Here is a 19248-nt window from a genome sequence, read left to right as displayed (position 1 = left end):
TATAGTAGGTTGAGCACAAAAATAACTCTCTGTGAACCAAATTCTAATAAAATGTCACCATTTCTGAATGCAGACCACTTTTTTATTTACATGCTGAAACTGATTTTCTCTCTAGAAGAGCAATATATATCTCAAATATATGTATTTCTCAAATAAATATCTCATCTATAGCTGTATATCATATAGATATAAGAACACTGCTATATATATAAAAATATATATAAAAGGATGTTTGAATGGATGGGATTCAAAATACCTCTGGATAGTAGAAGCCAAATACATTAAATAAATGTTCCATTAAATGAAGCTAAGAACAGAGCCAAGACAGTACCATAACTGCTCTGCTCTTTTACAAATATCTCATGCAAATAATCTCAAGGTAGAAAGTTTGCCAATTTATTTATATTCAGGATTGAAATAAGATAATTTTGTCTCCAACCCAACTGATAATGTGCACTCTTCAAAACAAAGCCATCTCTTGGGAAATGAACAGTCCAACATTAAGCCACTCCTGCTCACTTTGCCTCTGGTAATAATAAAAACCTACTGTCGAGCTTTTCATCTTCAAAGCATTTTACAAACATTACGTTCACATAACTCCTCTGCAACTTCACATCAAGAAGCAACCCAAGGCATATGAAGGGCCAAGAGATTTAAAATGGTGATAACGACTATTACATTGCAAAATCAGCTATAAAAACATGCTGAAAAATAACTGATGGATTTTGATTCTTCATAAAGAAAGCAGAACAAATACTGCCTCAGAGAAGCATCACGCCAATTTCACTTTTAAGATACCTAATGTTCACAGCGGCTGCAGTTATGCAGCTAAGGAAACCTTACAAATATCCTGTGCCTACAGCTTCTCTGAAGGTGGAAGGGCTATTGTCATGGTTTAAGCTGGCAGGCAGCCAAATACCAAACAGCCGCTCACTCACTCCCCCCCACCCCCTCGGCGGGGCAGGGAGAGAATCGGAAGGGGGAGAGGGAGAAAAAAACTTGTGGGTTGAGATAAAGACAGTTTAATAGGACAGAAAAGAGAAAATAATAATAATAGTAATATATATAAAATGAGTGATGCACAATGCAATTGCTCACCACCCGCGCTGACCGATAACCAAGTAGCGATCGGTACTTCCTGGATCACGCCTACCATTCATATACTGAGCATGACATCACATGGTATGGAATACCCCATTAGCCAGCTGAGCTGGCTGTCCTGATTATGTTCCCTCCCATCTTGTATACCTAGCTCAGTCAGTAGGCATAGGAGCTGTCCTTGGACTAGAAGGGCACTTAGCAACAACTGAAAACATCAGTGTGTTATCAACATTCTCCTCATACTAAATCCAAAACACAGCACTAGGAAGAAATTTAACCCTATCCCAGCCGAAACCAGGACAGCTATCGTGTCATCTTATGGTTTATTCCCACACACAGATACCAAAGTAGTAGCATTTTAAAGCTGATAGGGTACAAATGATCAACATGTAACTTTCTTCAGGAAGGGGTGTCACCTTGAATGTTCCTGAGCATGGGATTTAGCACAAAAACACTCCTCTAGCACTTAATAGCTACAGTCTATACAAAACATTTAAACATGCCCAGAAGAGTTCTCTGACACTGAGGTCAGCTGGCCTCTACACCCTCAGGCTTCAGAGCAGGTAAGGCTCAAGCTGCGTATCAGGCACAGTACCTGGACTCTGGTGGGTCCTCAGCAGTGGAAGAAGTTGTTGGGAGAAGCTAGTTGGCACGGGCCGAAAACCTTGCCAAGGATTGTTTGGATAACTGGACAGTACAAATACTCATGTTCGGGTACCTAGGAATAAATATTCCTTGGCAGTGTTTAGTTTATTACTACAGAAAAAGCCTTGTTTGCCTGTGGATCAGAAACACAAAAAAACCCCAAATACTTTGGAGGTACCAGCACAGAACACGAGTCAGATCCTCAGCTGTTCACTGTGTACTATGCTCAACACAAATAACGTTATTAACTTCCTTTGTCCCTTCATGCCAATTTCTCCACTTGATTACTAACCTGATTTCAAACATCTCCATTTAATTATCACCTCCACTGCCCAAGACATGCACACACAATTGAAATTAGCACTGTATTTTTTTTAAAAAAGTATCTAGAAAGGTATGAGGTATGAAGAAGACATCCCTTTGATCAAAAAGATGCAATCTTCAGGCCTTGACAGAAAGGGATCAAGTAAGCAAGAATCAGTATTGTCTTCAGAGATGCAGAGCTATATGATAAGTGACTTGGCTTTTTGCCAGAACAGGAATCACAAATGCAACAAAGCGCAAAGCTAAGATTAATATAAAGAGGAATCAGAAAACCTCTTGCAAGGCCACAAGAAAACAGCATTTGAACTTCTGAAAAGAGGGTAAAAGCCTTTCAGAGAGACTTTGATTAACTAAAAGTCAGGGATATCCCAAAATAAAGCAAATTTTTTTGGAAGGTTGATGGGGCAAGAGATTGGGAAACAGTCTGGCTTTCCCGTAATTTGAAAATACAAGCTGCACCATGGACATACACAACAGGAATAATTTGGGAGCTGAATCCAAGCAGTAACACCTGTAAACATGCAGAGTGAACTACAATACCATTGTGCAGATGTGTGCAATTAAAGATTCTGCTGACAGACCACAGTTGTAGATTTGCAGGGAATAAACAGATCTTCAAACAGCTACTTAACTTCCAGGTAACCACTATGTGTTATGTGACACATTATCAGATGCCATTCTGATGAAAATCTAGATTATGACAGCTCACTGTTGTTCAATTAAGCAACCAAACAACACTTCTTCAAACCCCAAAAGCTTCCTCAAAGTCTTAGCTTGTCTGGAAAGCAACCGATAAAGCTCTGACTGCACACAGAAAAGAACTATCACAGGATAAACACGTAAATAACAACTGCAAGACAACAGAATCATTAGTAAGGAAAACCGAAGGAGCTTCTGTAACTTGTCTCATTCCTGTGAAGTTTAGTAGGTAAGGAAGAGTCTAAAGCTAGTATCAACAATCATTCAATCAACTTTACACATCGTCCATTAGTCAAAGCAGATCTAAAAAAATAAGCAAGCATACAGAGAGTCTCACGGGGAGGGGGGACACACCATGAAAAAGGACCCCACAGATGTTTACCTGATCAATTTTCCTTGGCTATTAGTGAGAGGTAGAAGAGAGAGACAAAGCTTCGCTCAGTGGAGGCTGAGAAGACTGCGATCTCATGGGAAGACAGACACAACAGCTTTATCATTGGCCTTCCTTGAAGCCCTGTGTAGACAGGGCCAAGGTATGGTGTTCAGCATCTTGCCTATTTATCTTTTTGCTCTCTCCTCTGCCTCCAGACTGTATTGAGAAAAGTACTTTCCGTGGCAAAATCTACAAAGATTCTTCAAATTAGACAGCGCTGAGTCTCTGAAATGGTGAGGACAAATTTTCTTTGTGAATTATTGGTAGCTTTAGGTAACTTCTGCCAAATTAAAATCAATACACCCTGAAAAAAATTGTCTTGCCAATTATTTTTGCATACAAAACCAGCACTGGTTTGGTTATGGTGCTTATAGCAATAATCGCTGGATTCGTACTGCACAGTCTCATTGTGCTTCTTATCTTACTGCACAACCTCACAGCCTCTTATAATACCTTTTAGTTTTGAAAAGCTAATAAAGAAAATAAAATCTTTAAGTCAAGCTTTTTGCTCTCCAGGACTCTTCTGTATTTCACTATCACAATAAAAATTGACCTAAAACACAGTTCTGTGTATCTTCATCTTGGTGGAAGCTTGACGTAATAACCTTTCCAAAAACAACAAAGAGCCTGAAAAAAAGATGGTGGCTACTGCCCTAAGATCACCCACAGTTTCTAAACATCTTCCAGAGCAATTTGTAACGGATATTTGACAGATGCCATCTGCTTGAAAGTCTATTCTAGGCTGGCCACTGTCCAGAGTGGGAAAACACTTGACAGTTACGACCTGAAACGCAACTCCCCTCTCCAACCCCCAAAACAAAGAAAATTTTGCTGTACGCTGCATTTTATTCAGCCAAAGATTGGCTTTCACCAAAGGATCAAAAGCCACCAAAGCAATAGCTTTAAGTTATCACAGAAAGCTCTAAACACAGCAGCTTTCCTCATTCAGGATGAATGACAGTTACTGTCATTGCTTTCTAGAGGAGGGAAAGGAACAACGGTGACAAGGTGCAGCCTTGTCAAATTTTACACTGAAACAAGAAAATGTGAAGTCAGCATGAGTGCAATCAGGAGCTACAGAAATAGTAGATAAGCATGAGTGACAGCGCAGACAGGAGGCAGCAGGACCGCAGGTCTTCGCAGGTGTTTTAGGCAGAGCTGGAACCACCTCAGTAATCAGAGATGCGGCTTGGACGTCACAAAACGCCAATCAGTGGGACCTCCTGCTAGAGAAGGACACGGGACACAAGCAAGACTGTTGTCATCTGATCAACTATAGGCTCCTTGCTGGACAGCGTATTTTTCAAATTCTGTTCATTATCTGTGCACACTTGGTGTGACTGAGGCAACTCCAAACGGATTAAAATGTACCGTTGCAAAAGTCTGTTACGTAAACTCAGACAAAGCCACTTTGAGTGGGCAGTTTCAAAAGCCAACCCAGAGTCTTATCTTCAAAGATGGGAAAAAGCCTCTGATCTGAGGATGAAAGAGTTTCGGTTTTGTTTGTCCAAGCACTGCAGGTAATTACATTAATGTGAATCAAATGTTAGACCTGCTGACATTTAGATCCTGTCATGCTATACAGTACATCAAAAGAGCGAAAGACAGGACATAATGCGTAACTCTACAATTTAAGTAGTTATCTCAGAAAGTTAATTATTAACTATTGTGGTAAACCTTGGGTGAGGTCATTATTGGAAACTGTGTAAATAAGATAGGGAGAGAGATTATTCTGGAAAGGTTAGGTCAAAGGAATTAAAGACAAAACCAAACAGTGCAAAAATGTTTGAGCATAAAATTAAACTAATTCTGTATTCCAAGAGTAGCTGTATTTGTTGATGTTTAAATCATCATTCTTGTAAATTAACTCCGAATTTCCAGAAGCTCAAAGGCTTGAGACGGCATTTTTCACCCCCATGAACAGAACTGGAAATAACAACTTATTCTAGAAAAGCTCACTGATCCCATTATCAACTCGTGGGTCTCTCACGAAGCACCTCAATCAGGTAGAGCAAATCTCAGCGACAACACAGTGGCATGAAGTTGGTTGGATGCAATTAGAGACCAAAAAAAGATATATTTAGTAAATTAAGATTAGTATATTAAAATGTCCCCCAAAATTTTAGACGACAAAATGGTCATTTTCACCTACCAGGATGTTGAAAGATCCTTATATAGTGTTTAATCTGCAAATGGTGGGTAGACAATAGCTATTTTCCTGCTACAATCTGATTAAATGACAGAGAAGAAAAAGAAAAACAAAGACCCTAATGAAAGAGGGATTGAATACTATTCAAATCAAGTGTTCCTTTTCAGCCATTGAATATGTTAATTTAGACACCAGAAGTGAACCTGATAGGCTTCATCTGAGTATTAACAACAAGAACAGCAACCCATCGGCCACGAGAAGCACTGGTGTCACAGGTTCATAGCAAGAGACTGTTCTAAATATGCAGATACCACAGTCTTTACTTGCTCCATATTCTACCTTCAAGGTAGCAAGAGTGTGAATAACCTATCTGAGGTATGCATTTAGAAAAAAATGCCATATTTACGTATCGTATTTTTCATATCATAATAATGATGTCAAAACCCAAAATGTATTCCACAGCTGCTACTTGGACACCAAAGACTCTCATTTAAGTATCAGATCTTCTGTTTCACTAAGCATTGGGCAGGAGTGTTGTCAACACACTACAGGCACCAGAGCCAACAACAACCTCTTTAATAACGAACCCAAGTGCTTTATACAAATAGGGTCACTTTTCTTACACAGAGCCTCTCACACCCTGTGAGAAAGAGTCCCAAAGGAGAAAAAGCTACTGCTTGACTCTATTTTCTGAGATTTCTTACACAGACATGACAACAGCACTCAAGGTCAATCTTATCCAGCCTTGTAAAGATACCACAGGTATCAACACAATCATTTTACAACCTGCATTTAGATATATCCAAATCTTCAAAGCAGCTGTAGCATGTTTTGATCTCAATCACCATTACCAATATGTGTTATGACAATCCCCCCAAAAAGCATAATGATAACCGAATGTCTTGACTTCATATTTTCAGAGTTCATGGAAGTGGTCCTGACCTACTAATACTTCCTGTTAACTGACCTGATAAGTAGAATCTGTCAAATATGCTTCCAAATGGACTGCAATCAAACAAAACCTGTGACTTCAAAAGTGAGAGAATGAAGTTGAGATGACAATCTAACTTCCCTCAGAATGAAACGGACTTAAAACGTCCCTAGAAAAACTAATGCACCTTTTTTTTTTTTTTTTTAATGTTAAAAGCAATAAAGTGAAAAGCTTTTATCACATTGGTATCCCTCTCTACTTTACATTCAACACTTAAGGCACAGATGACAGCTGAATCAATACCCAGAAGGCTAGAGTACTTCAAATCAGTTATGGACACATGAGAAGACAGAACAAGTCTCAGTCTAAATATCTGTTTTGCTGATTGTCAGCTGGAAAAAGAAGAATGAGACCCTAAAAGCTTCAATAATAATAGTTAAAAAAAAAAGCAACAGCAAATCCCAGGCATGCCCTCCTTCACTCAAACTCAAGAAAGATTAAACACCAAAGAAATCTAACCCTGGTGTCAAATCACAGCAATATGGCAAGTGTTCAGAAAGATTAATTTGGCCAGGACCTAACTGGAGTAAAACGCTCCTACACATGTATACATCTCCTTCTGACGCATCAGAAAGCAGCAAGAACAGTGGCACTCCCCGCAGTGATGCTAAAAATCTTTGGCTGCTTCTCGCATTTTGAGGAGGTGGCAAAACCTCTGTTAATATCACCTGGGATAAGGACCTCTGCAACAACAGGGAGGAAAGGGACTATAGGATGGGGGGAATACACCTCCTGTCTTTTATTCACTCTGCAGCATACCACAAAGAAGCAGCTTTTTGCCGAGAAAGCTGGACATAGGAAACAGGTCCATAAACAAGTTTCGTACATGGCACTGCATGACAGGCTTAGAAACAGTGTAAGTATACCTCTCTGAGTCAGCACATACAAACTGACCTTTATCTCTCCCTAAGTGCTTAGGAAAAAAAAACCAAAAACCTTCTCATGTGATTCCTAGCTAGGCTGCTGTCTAAATGGGGTTTGGGAGAAAGATCACAAAGTTTATGCCTGCATCTTCTCTGCAGGTATAATAGGGATCCAGCAGCCAAGTCACTTGGGAGGCATCTTTTTGGCAATCGGAGCAATCAGTGCTTTCTCCTTGACTTTCCCCGGTGACAAGAATTCTTGCAGTTCTTCCAGGAGCCGATTAAAAAGAGAGGTTAGTCCCATGTTACACGGAAGTGTTTAATAGCTATCCTTAGCTAACACAACTAAAAGGTATGAGCTTCCTCCCACAAAGAACCAATGTTTTTGAATCTCCTCTCCACATAATGAATTAGAAAGGGCCAAAAATCTTAAGATTGTTCCTGGGCTTTCTTTAAAAGACTTGGCACTAGTTAAATAACTTATCAAGAGCTCACTATCCATGATTCACTTTCTTCATTTTTTCAGATCATCAAAACATAGACAAAACACAATGAAACTACGTAAAATATGTTCCAGCAACCCTGATCTAAGCTAAGTTTCTTCATTAATGGTAACTGGCCTCAACACACAGGCCAGCCTCATGAGAGTTTTCTCCCCAATTGCTTTCATTTCAAACTGAAAAGAATAATCTTTTTCAAAATCCAAACCAGAACTTGAACTCTGCAATTAACTGTAAGACTTTCAGTATAATTCTGGCAATCTTTCCTAGTCCATACAGACCCATAGATACAACGAGCTGGGAGGAAGGTATTAAGTTTTAAATCCATACCTAGGTCAAGGGTGACTTTTTTGGAGATAATGGAAAAATTACGTGACTTCTTCAGGACCACAAGAAATTAATGACCTGACATCTCATTCTACTTCTCTGATAAAACTCTGGAGATCAAGGCGTATATCGACTGTTGATTCTACAGATTGTCTGACAACCAGGTTACAAGTGGGTACGCAGTAGTATCTCCATCTTTCCTGGTATACAGAGAAAGAAAAATTCTGTAAGACTATGAAAAAGTCCTTGCAAGAGGAGAATCTAACACAACATATTTATTCTCTCTTCTTTTAATATATAACTAGCTGGGTTCATATAGCTCATTTAACTCTGTGATCACTCGCCTATCAAGACAGGATAAGCTAACCCACCACAGGTATCCAAGAAGTCTATTCAACCTGACCTGAGCCAGGTAATTAACACGGCGAATATAAAAAAAGCCGCTGAAAACTGTTCTCTACAAAGTTCCCAACACTAATGCAAGAAAGTATTTACACATCTACAGCAGAAATCCACACAGAAAGCACCTGCAATAAAACTTAATAGAATGCAAAAGCTAAGTTTTATCTTGCCTGTATTTGTGCACAGTTTACAGCAGGAGCACATTAACTGAGAAAACAGAAAAATGTAGCACAAACCAGGGGTAGTGGTGACAAGAGCAAGGCAGCTGTGACCAAGACTCAGTACACTCCACTATTCAGAAGACCCCGACTTCTGCAATACACACTTTTCACTTCTCCATAGGAAAGCAGAAAGTCAGTCAGCAAAAATATTGAACTGGTTAGCTGGTCAGTTTTTAATTAATACTTTCATTAATACCAAGTCAGCGTGGAAGGGGCCATAATGCATTTGACAGAATCCCCGAATAAAGAGGAAAAGCTACTATTGATAATATTGACTATTTATAGCCCCCTAGACACCCAGCTATTGTTATTCAGCTCAGGTGGTGAGGATGCACACAGCCAGGTGCTGAAGCTTCATCTTCCCAGATCCCAGGCTGCTACATGGAGTCCCAGCTCTCTTACTTTCACTTACAGGAACAGGGAATGAAGTCACGAGACAAAAACCACAAGAAAGTTGCGTTATGGGTGTCCCCAGTGCGGGATGTTATACCAAAAGGAATCCCAGGATGGTCTGCATCTGGGGCCACAGGGAATTGCCCTGGCAATGCTGCAAGACGGATGCCCGTTTTCATAACCCTCCTTCTGCAATTATACTCAATCTTTCTCACATAACATTCCTCGCATCCTTGAAGTGACAGACATTTGCCAAGAACCTGAAACGCAACAGTGCAACTTCTAGCTCTCACATACCTTCGCTAGTCATGCCGTCAAAGATCTGCAACGGCAGCTCTAACGAGCCAGAAGAGCCCTCGCATTCAGGGGGCAGCAGCAAAAAAAGAGCATGTTCTTCCTTTGAGGTAATCCCCTGTGAGGTGAAGGCAGTAGGGAACGGGAGCCCCCCTGTAGGGTGAGGGCAGTGGGGAAAGGTAGCGGCAGCCAAGTCGCAGAGGAGATGATAAAATGTCAGACTCCTGGCAGTACAAAATGGCAGCTGAACTCTGGCGAAATGCCAAGCTGTTCAAACAGTGAATTGAGGAGTACACGGGGCCATAATTATGATTAGCATAATAAGAGAGTGGTACAACAGCTACCTAGTTACTCTGAAGGGTCATGGAGAAATCATTACAAAGCAAAGTTTTAAGGAGACACACAAAAGAAAACAATGACATAGCTGCTCGGTGGGTTTTACCCGGAGGTTCTTCCATGCGTGAAGTGCGGCCCGGGAGAAAGTACAAAGACTGTTTAAGAGATCAGGCTCTGAATCAAGAGCGGCCGGCCGTGCCTGCAGAACTCAAATGGCTCCACAACATATAAAAGATCATATGAAAAGTGTGACACTGAAGACAAAGGACCTTACGAGAAAAATAGGCTATTTGTGTAAATTTGAATAAAACCTGGGCTCAATAGAGTCAGTCAAGATTTTTTCCTTTCTAACCAGAAAAGACTGTTTTCTCTTTTCCACAAATGAAGCAGAAGAGATAAAAATATGAGAAAATTTAACAAACAAAATCTGAACATTCTGATACTTGCTTTTTTCATTTTGAATGTCATATAAACAATATTTACAGATCCATTGCTTCATGCAATTAGCCAGCTGTCTGGGTGAAATTAATCAGAGTTGTAATAAAAGTATTAAACATTGAGTTTCAGACTTAAAGCTATAGGGATATGAAAATTTCTAGATCCACTGGACTTGGTACATCTGGAGGAATTTATAGACAAAGCTTAAGTTTAAAATCAAAAGTTCTCTTTGCGAATAGAAAGATCAGAGTTTTCACTGAGATCTGAATTCCACAGAAGACACTGAGAATCTGTGTATAAAAAAAAATACCCTTATTTAGTAGGCACAATCTAGTCCTCCATGAACAGAAATCTTACTGTTTACCCATTGTCACCTCCCTTTTTCTCTGTGCTGCTTCTGTTTCTCCTATTAACCTTTTCCATTACCACAGACATCAAGAACCCTGTGTATATGAAAAATGCTTCTCCCAAGGCAAGGTCAACTCCTTCCCATACAAGACAACCATATGCTGTATCCCGAGTGTCATCCATCAAGACAACCTAAGTTAAGATTCTCCATCTCATTTGTTATATGGTATCAGACAGAACATCAACTGAAGATGTGCCTTTTGGATTTTAGAGGCTAATGCAGTTCGACTGGTAAAAACCCTACCCTTCTACCTTCCCATTGCTTTCAAACATCATTTTTCCCCTAAAATCCACAAAGTCATGGGTTTCTTCTAGCATTGAAAAAAAAAAAAAACCCAAACAACAAAACACAACCCTTGATATCTGCCTGTTTAACTGACTTCTTTCTAAGCACCTCTCTCTACACCGACAGAATGAAAGCCACCTTTAGAATGTAATAAACTTATGGCTTCCAACCGCAGGCGTCCCCATAAGGGAGATCATATTCTTCTCAGACACCAAAATATTTCTACTGTCATAAATCCTTCCTGACAGCAATATCTGACAAACACAATTTTAAATTATGTTTTTTCTAGCTTAATCACAGCTTTGCTATATACACCAACATACTCTGACACGCACTGGTGTAAGCTAAGCTCAGGGACATATACTTAGGCGCACATCTTAAATCTCATTCACAGTGCTCATTGTAAACCACCATAACACCTAATTGAAACAATTTATCCTGTAAAAGTTCACCAAGCAGTAACATATTTCAGAACACAAATTCAGGGAAGCACACACTGATTTTCCCAATTAGGACAGTTGCTTATTAAACTTTTCATCATCTTGTTAATAAACCCTGTATTTTAGATCATTTTAGAACATCCATTTATTCCCAGGAATAGGCGTGTATCTAATGCAACATACTTATGAAGAAAAATGAGAATCAGCGTCTCTCTTGCCCAGTAATTTTGCGTAAATGACTATCTACACAGTAGTGAGAGCAAAAAAAATACATTACTGTTAAATACTATTAGGCCTGAAGAAGCAAGAGAACATACCCTATTTGCCTTTCAAATGCAGATTCTAAAATGCTGACTTGTAGTAATTCTTAGTTCTGGATTTTGCTACTGTTCACAGTTAAATGCTTTACAACCACAGAACACATGTCAGCAAGTAGCGGAAAGGAAGATCTTTGCTTTTTAAAAAATTGTACTTTGACAGTAATGAAAAAAATTCACAACTGATTGTTCTATATTAAATATGTAACTGTTTGTAATGAAAGGACAACCCCAAGAGTTTCTGTAATCTCCAGCTCACCCATCCAGTAACTCAGAAAAAGAAATAATGCAAACTAGTCAATTGTCAGACAGAAATGTTCAAACTAGTAATCCTGACTTGCTCATTTAAACAAAAGATAAGTCACTTACAGAACTGGATGAACAATCAGCTCTGGACTATATGATTTGATTACTGTTGCTGCATCTTTGGTACAAAACACATGGGATAAATCTGCACCCTAAAAAAGAAAATTTGCAAACAGAATTATCAAATTTATACTTAGTAATAACTTTATCATTCCAAAGTTTACTCAGTGACTAATTCACCTGAATTCTTACTTCTCAGTAGGTAAAGCAAATTTTATTATTTTTTCTATTTTAGTTTAGACTACCATGCAACGTTTTGGAGAAATTTTTTTGTACCTAACTTCAATATAATTTTTTTCTGTTTCTCACCAATAGGATGACTGAAAACACAGATCTTGAACCTTTACTCACTTGAGAAATGTTTCTCATTTGCAGATGAGCAAAGACTAAAATGTCATTCGTGCAATAAGAAGAAAGGCAAAAGAAAGGCTGAACAAGAGACAAGCTACATTAGAGAGGAAAAATAATACCGTAATATACTTGCAAGATACAGCTATGGCAATCTATGAGTACATTTCCAGTCCTACCATTTTTATTCAATGGGCCAAATCTGTACCAGATAAAGGCTGGCACAATTTCAGCACCACGCCTTAAGTTAAATAAACATTAAAGCTGAGGAATTTAGCCTCAAGCTTCTGTTATCAACTCAAAAAATCAGACATACACATAAAAATTATCTAAGCAGTGACCAGAAAGCCTGATCTTGCATCTGCCTTGCATATTGAAATTTCCCAAGGTTTAGAAAGTGTCTCCTTTGCTTTACTACCACACATTTAACATTTCAAGCTGCTAAGCAATGCAAAGATTTGATCCTATGACTCTTTACGTGCACATGTAATGATCTGAGACCAAGTGACTTCAATAGAGGACCTCCTTGTATGCTACTGTATTTGCACATAGTGAACAGAAAGCTGAGTGGCCTTAATATCTTATATAAGATCATTAAATAATATAATTTCAGTTTTAAATCCTTGAGAACCGGCATCCTGGGGGGCGGGGGTGGGGGTGGTATGGAAATGTCTGGCTTGGTTACCTACTTATTGAAACAAATCTTCAAAAAGAAAAACATACACCGTGAACTGAAAGTGCTGACACACTATATATAGAGTACTGAAAAGTACATGTATTATGTAAGCATGGTTTGTTTACATTTGAATAATCACTATTAAATAATGTAAATAAAATGTGCTATTAAAAATTACATTAAACTCAATCAACAATCTTTAGACTTACAGCACGTAAGAATTTTACTAGCCTAAAGCTTTAAGTTTTGAAAGAAAGTTACTTCATTCAACACACTTATCAGGTCCAGAAAAAATTTCTGAAGAACTGACCACAGCACTGAAAACACAACTTTAAACATTAATCTGAAGTTATTTTATTGTTCACTTTTGGAGAAAGTATTTCACCAAGTTTTGAAATTTCCTATCCAACTCTCCAATAAAACAGTTCTCCCTCTGAAATCTTCAGTTTTTTGACATATGTCTAAATTTACCTTATACAAAGAAAATATTTACAAAAAACATAGCAAATGACACATATTTACAAAGTATTTCTACAAATCCAGGACTAAGGTTTTCTTTGTTACATAGAAAACCTTTTAGAACTCAAATTTCATGTGCAGTACAGAATGAATGCTTTTAAAAAATGGCACTTAGCCAATATAAATGATGAAAAGTTCATTTTGGATTGGTATAGAAGAACACATACCACTTTGAGAGCTGTAATTGCAGCAAAATATGGTGCTCCAGTGTATCTAGAATGAAATACAATTTAGGTTAGGAAACACAGTCATGAGATTAGATAATCTGGAAATCAGCCTGCCATAATGAAGTCCCAAATTCAAGAGCAAATTTTAAAAAAAGCTTTCTCTTTTCTTTGCTATAGAAGACAGATAAAATCTTGCTATACTGAAGCCAATCTCAAACCTTGCTTTGATTTCAAAGGCACAGGATTTCACCTTAGCCACCTGATCCTTTCATAGAAATATTTATAAAGATCATGCCACAAAAAAAGCAAACTTCTCAGACAACCAACTTAAAAGTTTAGAGACAAACAAAACAAGAGTCGAGCACTGTTTACAAGCCAGATCTGGGATCTGTGACCCCGATCAATCCCATCTGGTTTTAGACGCTTAACTAAAGTGCCTGAACTGTGATTCCAGTTGCCCTAAATTCTCTTTATGAAGACTGAAGAGAGAGAGATGGACAGAATCACCCTCCAGAGGTGCCTGCTTCTGCCAAGAGGTAAGAACCTAAGCCCATTAGACCAACTGGAAAACTAACTCGTGGCTAATCAACCCAGCTATAAGACAGCACCTTTTTGCTCTTTATAGAATGTTTATTAATGGCAGATGTCCAACAGCAGATCTTTTACAGGAGAAAGATGCCATCTCTATTTCAAAAGGGGAAAATGAAAAACAGGAGGGTATAGTGGCTCATTCAAAGTATCGTGCAGATTACTGAACGTGGTGAAGAAAAGAATAGAGCCTGTTTTATTTCTAGGTCAGTACAGCATTTAACTGATTTATGCTGTATCTCTTTTTTCCCTGAAACATGCTATTTCTATTACTCCAGAACATAAAACAAGGTATTGACAGAATCTAGTAAACACCACAATTTATCAAAATAAGAAGTACAGAGTAAGAAAATAGTCTATTCCTGATTTAGGAGACCCAGTTCCCAAGATACCAAAATGTAAAAAAAATCACGTGCCACTGTCCTACTCTATACTACTTATTTTATAACTTCATCATGGGAATAGACTAACACTGAAAGCAGGGAGAGTTTTGTGGTCAAAAAAGACAGAGAAGGTAGACACAGACACAAACAGCGTTCTAAGTTTCAACCACATTCACTACCAAAATTTTGCAACACAACTGCAGGGAAACATGTTCTTTTTTAAGTATGCATGGTCACAATGATGGACTAGTAAAGATCTCTGGAAAATACTCATGTTTTAAATGTCAGGTGAGTTTGAATGGCTTCTACAAGTACTTATGACATCCTCAAACTCTCTCAGAAACAAAAATCAAATTTCTGTTTAACTTACTCTTGACATCCTCCAACAATGCCTATACGTCCATCTTGACCTTTATGCCTTTTCCCTGTTAGAGGAGGGATAACATTGCGCACCAGTTGAAAAATATTCTCCATATCCTTTAGAGAGTGTGTTCTGTGCAGTGAAAAAGATCTCTCTATAACTGAAAAGAAGAAAATAAGTGTTACTTTGAAGCATGTTCTTTCTTAAACTACCATCAGCATTTCTTTTAAGCACTCATAAACACTAATAAAATCACTGGAAGATATACGAAGTGACATCCTTCTAAAAACCAAATGCTTCATCACTTTAAAATAGTGAGTAGCTAGGGAAGGTGATCATTTTAATAATTAATTTAGGGTCTGATGCAGAGATTATTCCCACTCACCGCTCACAGTCCTAATTTAGGGCTCAGGTACAGAAACAGCCGCCCAGAATAGTTATATGAACATTTTGTAACTAGAAATATCTTCTTAGTTCAGCCTGAAATCACTTCCATAATTAAGCTCAACTGAAATAGGTATACTTAGTAAGGACTAAACAAATCCAGACACAGAGCAAGCACAGAGCAACTAAAATCACATTTTAAACGTACACCCTACCTTGTTTTTCGCTTCCCCTTAAAGACTTCCACCTCTTAGCAGAGTCAGGGCCTATCTCACTGCATTTTTATTTTGGTAGGTGGTTACAAAGCCTTTCTGAAAGTCTTTCTGCAAAACTATAATCCAATGCACTAGATGCAAACATTACAAATATCACACAAAGATAATTTTTAGCTATAATACAACTACAGATCTCTGATGCCAAGCTACATGTCAAGCTACGTATTAAAACAACTGCACACTCAGAAGGCTACATATTCAAATTACTGTTTCAAAAGACTACAAAAATTTAGAAGAAAAAAGTATTTCAACAATTACAACTAAAGAGAATGAAACTGTTTACCTAACATGGGACAGATTTGAAGATCAGTACTTCCTTCTCCCAACGATGTGTTAACTATAAATTGCAGTAAATACACTAAAAGAGTAAGTTCTTATATTTCAACAAAGCCCCTCATTAACTGTACAATTCTGTTCAGAAGAGCAGTTTATTTGGACATTAATATTAGTCTCCTAGACCATAGCTATGTTAACTTTCTTTTTTACAGATCTTCTAAAAAAGCTTTCAAGGAACTGCTACATAGTAATACATGATAACCACCCCCCAACTTCAAAATCTGGGGGGGGGTTTTGGGAGAAAAAAAACAGAGGAAAAACTGTTCCAGAAATTTTGGACATAATAATGTGGGAAAAAAGTGACAAACAAGAAAACTCCGCATCCGTGCGCTATCAGCAGAAAGCATCTTTTTCTCCGTATTTCACAGAATCTAAACCTAAACCAGACACGCTAATCTTCAGTAATAAAATGCTTTAGTGTTCAATAATGATAAATACTCCTGGCTGACTTTTGCTTTTAAATTCCTTCTACAATACAGGCATCCCATTCCTATTGAGATAAAAACAAAAAAGAAAAAAAAAAGAAAAAAAAAAGAAAAAAAAAAGAAAAAAAAAAGAAAAAAAAAAGAAAAAACCACCCCATTTTGGATTATGGCCAAAATAGCATTGCAGTGACCCAGAGGAGAACAAAACGCTCATCTCCTCTGGAAATAGGGCAGATTGTTTTCTTTAAATCATACTTCATACACTCACTGGTTTTCAACCACACAAGAAATATACTTATCATATAGCTTGTAACCCTTAAAGTGCAATGTTGTTAAGAAGGTCCTCTGTTTCTTTGTTGCTGTTTTTTGTTTATATGTAAATATAAAGTGATTGCATAATAAATGGAGAGAAATCAAGAGAATTATGCAAAAAGCAATTCTTAATAGAGCCCCACTTACCTACAGAAACACTAAGGCATATTTAGCTATAAACAACTGAAATCTTAATTCCTTAAAAGATTGCTGCCTGAAGCATTATTTTCACATTTTATTATAAACGCTTTGTTACACCTTCACCACTTAAAAGATTAAAATCCTGAGTTGCTCTTGCTACAGTTAAATATATATAATGCATTTTGGCACAGTGTAGTATGATTGTACACCTATATGATGAAATCCAGCAAGAAAAACTGAACTTTAGTTTCAAGTCTTTACAGATAATAAAACGCTTTCGGCGAAAAACCCTTCAGAAGTAATGGTAAGGCCTTGTAGCATCACCCCAGCCTAGAACCTCAAACAATTTTCTAAAGCACTTCAGGTTTCCTTTTAAGTTAGAAGTGGAAACAACATTTAAAAACAAAATCCATACGTATGCCATAATTTCTCTACGAAAGTCTGCTGCCATCAAGGAATGTTACAGATCAACTATCCAGTCAAGAAGAAACACAACCAAGTCAGCCAGCCTAAACCCTCAACAGGCCTGAACATCCAGTCCCCCATGCATTTTACAGGGAAACGCAGTATGTAACGTAGAATTGACAAGGCTCCAAGATTCTCTCAGGAGTCAGAGAATGCCCTTTAGGATCTGGCGTGCCAGATTATTATTCAACACTGAAGCTGGATGGTTTTTTTTCTTTTCAAACCACGCTTTTTTTTCCCGAGCAGTGTGAAATTCAGAATTAGAACAGAACAAGACTTGTGTCGTTTCCACGCGGCAGGCTACAACCACCGAGCCCTGAGCTGACTCTGGTTTCAGCACTGACAAGAGTATCCCTGTTTTCCTCCTGCCCACGCAATCTACCTTCATGTACAAAGAGACTGTGATAAAGATAAATGACACGGAGCCACAGATCCCGAGAAGTCTGCTAATGAATGCTAATATCCGATTATCAGCTTCTGGCCCACACACAAGGTACGGAAGGAAAAGTCTGTGCACAAATACCAATTCTAGAGTTACTGCTTTGCCTTTTTCTTTAAAATAAATTCAGACCCCCAAAGAATTTATAAATGAACTGGTGTAGAATAAAAATATATGCCAACATTTTCATCTTCTATTATGCCTACTACAGTAATATGATGTTTAATTAAAAGATAAGATTCAGAATTTTGATTTAAAGAAATTTATTTTAAAGAAGCTGGATTTTAACATTTGACTTACTTCAGTGTAGTCAAAACTCCACTCTTTTCCCAACCCTGGAAAACCATATGCACAGCCTTACCTTCACATACTGGGTTAGGCCTGTTAACTTCAACAGCAGCAGAATTTCCGCTACAGGGTACCTAGTGTTTCCAGACAGCTTTCAGCAAATGCACTACTTGCCTTTTACATATAAAACTTCTCCTACCTTCACTTTACAGAGACGTGAACGTGGAAAGAAGTCCCCAATATTTACAGGGTTCAAAAAGTGTGATTTCGCTCATTAAAATTTGTCTTAACTAATATATCTATATTAAATAATCAGTACAATGGTACAAATGACATTTTAATTTCATTTTACATCAGACAGATACCTTCACCACAGTATTAAATAATTCCAACTAGCTTTTATTTTCAAAAGCTACTTACTACCAGTGCTTTCACACAGAAGTTTAAAAAAAAGAGCTTTTTTTTATGCTATAGAAGGAAGTACCTATCGGTGGAGAAAGTGCTGCTGTCATAGCATTATAATTAAAGTTATCCCCATATGAACGATGGTTCGCCCTCTGAGGTGGACTCGCTGGTATAGATTGTGACCTTTGTGATACCGTAGAAGAAATTCCTGCCAACATCTGTCCCAACATCTGTAACATCTGGAGCTCTCGAGCATGCTCAGCTTCCCGACGCTTGTCCTCAATTTTGAGCCTCTGCTCTTCGTATCTGTAAAATTTCTCTTCTGTATCCACGCTCTGCTGCAGGAATTTTTCCATCATTTTATCCAACGTTAAATTTGCATGGCGTTTTTTTGACCTTTTGGGCTGATTGAGAGGTGGGGTAATAGTTGGAGCATTGATTTCTTTAAAGCCTAAAACAAGAGGACAGACAATTATTTTCCCGAAGTGCTAAGAAGAAAGCAGCAAAAAAATCTACCTATAAGATGTGGACCTAACACGTCACAAAGGTATTATTCTTTTTCAATGTGAATTGTAATTATTTCAGAGTACCAAAGCAAAAACACAAGCTTCTGCAAAGTTATAAAGGTAACACAAAAATTACACAGGGGCATCTTTTAATTGTTGTAGTACTAAACTTCAACAATAGGAGTCTTTTTGATCTTCTAAAAAGGTTTAAGTGAAGGCTATTAAATAGTATAGCCTCATTTGTGTATTGCAGGTAATTACATTAATCTAAATTGAGTTTCCATCTGTTGGCATTGT

General features: G+C 37.9%; 1 protein-coding gene across 1 annotated transcript in view; it reads right to left on the bottom strand.

The window, feature by feature from the left end:
- Window positions 1–18859, bottom strand: part of LOC104080302 (ATP-dependent (S)-NAD(P)H-hydrate dehydratase {ECO:0000255|HAMAP-Rule:MF_03157}-like) — a 23540-nt gene extending 4681 nt beyond the window's left edge. Inside the window, exons 1-4 of the mRNA XM_009582649.1 lie at window positions 18525–18859; window positions 14985–15135; window positions 13644–13689; window positions 11937–12025 (exon numbers count right to left, since the gene is read on the bottom strand). Of these exons, the coding sequence (XP_009580944.1) occupies window positions 11937–12025; window positions 13644–13689; window positions 14985–15135; window positions 18525–18804 (566 nt within the window). The 5' untranslated portion in view covers window positions 18805–18859. The remainder of the gene's footprint in view (window positions 1–11936; window positions 12026–13643; window positions 13690–14984; window positions 15136–18524) is intronic.
- Between the last annotated feature and the right edge of the window lie 389 nt (window positions 18860–19248).

This window comes from Fulmarus glacialis, unplaced genomic scaffold (genome assembly GCF_000690835.1).
Source record: "Fulmarus glacialis isolate BGI_N327 unplaced genomic scaffold, ASM69083v1 scaffold43817, whole genome shotgun sequence".
Lineage (NCBI taxonomy): Eukaryota > Metazoa > Chordata > Aves > Procellariiformes > Procellariidae > Fulmarus > Fulmarus glacialis.
Note: the sequence above shows the minus strand (reverse complement) of the source record. Positions and strands in the feature narration are given on the sequence as shown.